Genomic DNA, 2,766 nt, shown 5'->3' on the forward strand with positions numbered 1-2,766 from the left:
TGTGTGTGTGTGTGTCTGTGTGTGTGTGTGTCTCTGTGTGTGTGTTTCTCTGTGTGTGTGTGTTTGTGTGTGTGTGTGTGTTTTTCTATGTGTGTGTGTGTGTGTTTCTGTGTGTGTGTGTGTGTTTCTGTGTGTGTGTGTGTGTGTGTGTTTCTGTGTGTGTGTGTGTTTCTCTGTGTGTGTGTGTGTTTCTCTGTGTGTGTGTGTGTGTTTCCAGGCGCCGTGGCGCTGCAGATTAGCTGCTTCGCTGAAGCAGAGAGGATCTACATGTTGGCTAAAGACACGACCATCAGCAACAAGACTCTGACATCACTGATCATACCTGAAATCCAGGTCAGCCCCACTGAACTGGTTCCACTGGAAACCAGTTCAATATCCAGACTGGCAGCTTCCAGTCGGCGGCCATCTTTATTCAGTTTATTTATGAAATCAGATTCAAGGAGTAAAACCCAATTTTTCTCCATAAATGTTGAATTTGATCCAATCGTAGATTCAGATCTGATTCTGAGCAAGTGAAGCTCATCTGTTATATAGATCTATGACACATAGAGTGAAACACTTCCAGCATTTATTTATTTCAGTTCTGATGGTTCTGGTGGCTCAGAGAATAAAAACCCAACATTCAGCATCTCAGAACATCAGAATTTTCCATCACATCAATAAAAAATCATATTTTAGCCAGAAATGTCATCAGAACTGTTTCTCCACTTTGATTGTTTTTGTTCTGTCCTCTGATTGGCTGGTTTCTCTTGGTTCTGGTTCTGGTTGCAGTGCCAGAAGCTGGGGGCCGCAGTCTGCCCCCTGCTGGTGTTCGTGAACCCGAAGAGCGGCGGGCTGAAGGGCAGAGAGCTGCTGCACAGCTTCCGGAAGCTGCTGAACCCCCACCAGGTGTTTGACATCACCAACGGAGGCCCGCTGGCTGGGTGAGGGTTCTGGTTCTGGTCCAGAGGCTCATTGGGCCTGCTGATGTGATGGTAGAACATGTTCCTGTGCTGCAGCCTCCATGCCTTCAGGGAGGTTCCCAGATTCCGGGTTCTGGTCTGCGGCGGCGACGGCACGGTGGGATGGGTTCTGGGGGTTCTGGAGACCGTGAGGCACAAGCTGGTCTGCCGCGAGCCGCCCATCGGCATCGTCCCTCTGGGAACAGGTGAGACCGGCGGATCCTCCAGAGGTTCTGGTTCCACCGCCGTCTGACGCCCGGTTCCTCCGTTCTGATTGGTCAGGGAACGACCTGGCCCGGATCCTGCGCTGGGGGCCGGGTTACGGCGGCGACGACCCCCACCACATCCTGGCGTCTATGGACGAGGCGGACGAAGTCCAGATGGACCGCTGGACCATCCTGCTGGACGCGCAGGACGTCTCAGAGGACGGGAAGGACAGCGGCGTCCTGGAGCCGCCCAAGGTTTGACCAAAGGCCAGAGAGGATTTCAGCCTAAACAAGAACCAGACTTAGCACAGCTTTTCTGAAAAAAAAAGAAAAGTTCAAGATGGCCGCCATGGTTGAATTAAAATCAGGTGTAGTGGTTTCCAGTGATGAACTATGCTAACGCTACACACATAAAAACATTGCCAAGTGCTAATGCTAAACTGCTAAATACAAACAAAATTAGCTAGTGCTAGCCATTAATTCTTCAGTCTCTCAGGCGCTAACAGTAAAATCCTCAGTTTCTCATTATGCTGGACTTTATTACTGTAAAGTTTTATGAACATGACGATACAAAATGGCGGCCATCTTAAAAAATGTCCTTCATCCTGAACTTCAAGTGGCTGATAGGAAGGATGAGAATATGCAACTTGAGGCGTTAGCATGCTAATGCTAATGGCTGTACCTGTTTTAGCAGTATTAGCAGCTGCAGCTGGTTTATAGCCCGTCTCCTCTCAGATCGTCCAGATGAACAACTACTTCGGCCTCGGCATCGACGCCGAGCTCAGCCTGGACTTCCACCTGGCCCGGGAGGGAGAACCCGACAAATTCACCAGCAGGTAGCCTGGAGGATCCGACCCGTCTCTGTCTGATAAACGAACCTCTTATGCTTCTGAACATGCGAGTGCCGCCTTCCTGCCCTCAGGTTCCACAACAAAGGCGTTTACGTGAAGGTGGGTCTGCAGAAGATCAGCCGCAGCCGCAGCCTCCACAAGGAGCTGCAGCTGCAGGTGGACAAGCAGCCCGTCCCGCTGCCCAACATCGAGGGGCTCATCTTCCTCAACATCCCCAGGTAACGCACAGAGACGCGCGGCGCCCCCTGCAGGGCGGCGCTCTGCTTCACGTCCGCTCCTCTCTGCAGCTGGGGTTCTGGAGCCGACCTGTGGGGGTCGGAGGCCGACGGCCGGTTCTCCAGGCCCAGGATTGACGACGGCCTGCTGGAGGTGGTCGGGGTCACCGGGGTCGTCCACATGGTGCGGTGCCGCCGGGTCGTCTCTGATCGTCTCGGCCTAGCGTCGCTCTGACCTCTGACCTCTGCCATGTCTCCGCAGGGCCAGGTCCAGAGCGGGCTGCGCTCTGGGATCCGGATCGCCCAGGGATCCTACATCCGCCTCATCGTCAGCAAAGAGCTTCCTGTCCAGGTGGACGGCGAGCCCTGGCTGCAGGCGCCGGGACACATCATCATCTCTGCTGCCGGACCCAAGGTACCGAGGTTTGGCCCTGCAGGGCCGCCGTAGCTCAACATGGGCCTGGCTGGACCCGGCTGGGCCTGCAGGTTCACTGGCTACTGGCTCCATTCATCCATCCTGACCTTGACCTGACCGTGTCCTGGCCTTGTCCTG

The 2,766-nt window shown here is 54.1% G+C and overlaps 1 protein-coding gene across 1 annotated transcript in view; it reads left to right on the plus strand.

Moving 5' to 3' along the window:
* The window catches only part of dgkq (diacylglycerol kinase theta), a 20,595-nt gene that overhangs the window by 14,217 nt on the left and 3,612 nt on the right, over positions 1-2,766 (plus strand). Inside the window, exons 15-22 of the mRNA XM_008420999.2 lie at positions 218-333; positions 772-923; positions 999-1,147; positions 1,224-1,402; positions 1,883-1,983; positions 2,070-2,216; positions 2,286-2,397; positions 2,476-2,628. Of these exons, the coding sequence (XP_008419221.1) occupies positions 218-333; positions 772-923; positions 999-1,147; positions 1,224-1,402; positions 1,883-1,983; positions 2,070-2,216; positions 2,286-2,397; positions 2,476-2,628 (1,109 nt within the window). The remainder of the gene's footprint in view (positions 1-217; positions 334-771; positions 924-998; positions 1,148-1,223; positions 1,403-1,882; positions 1,984-2,069; positions 2,217-2,285; positions 2,398-2,475; positions 2,629-2,766) is intronic.

The sequence above is a fragment of the Poecilia reticulata genome, linkage group LG10, assembly GCF_000633615.1.
Source record: "Poecilia reticulata strain Guanapo linkage group LG10, Guppy_female_1.0+MT, whole genome shotgun sequence".
NCBI classification, from domain to species: Eukaryota; Metazoa; Chordata; class Actinopteri; order Cyprinodontiformes; family Poeciliidae; genus Poecilia; species Poecilia reticulata.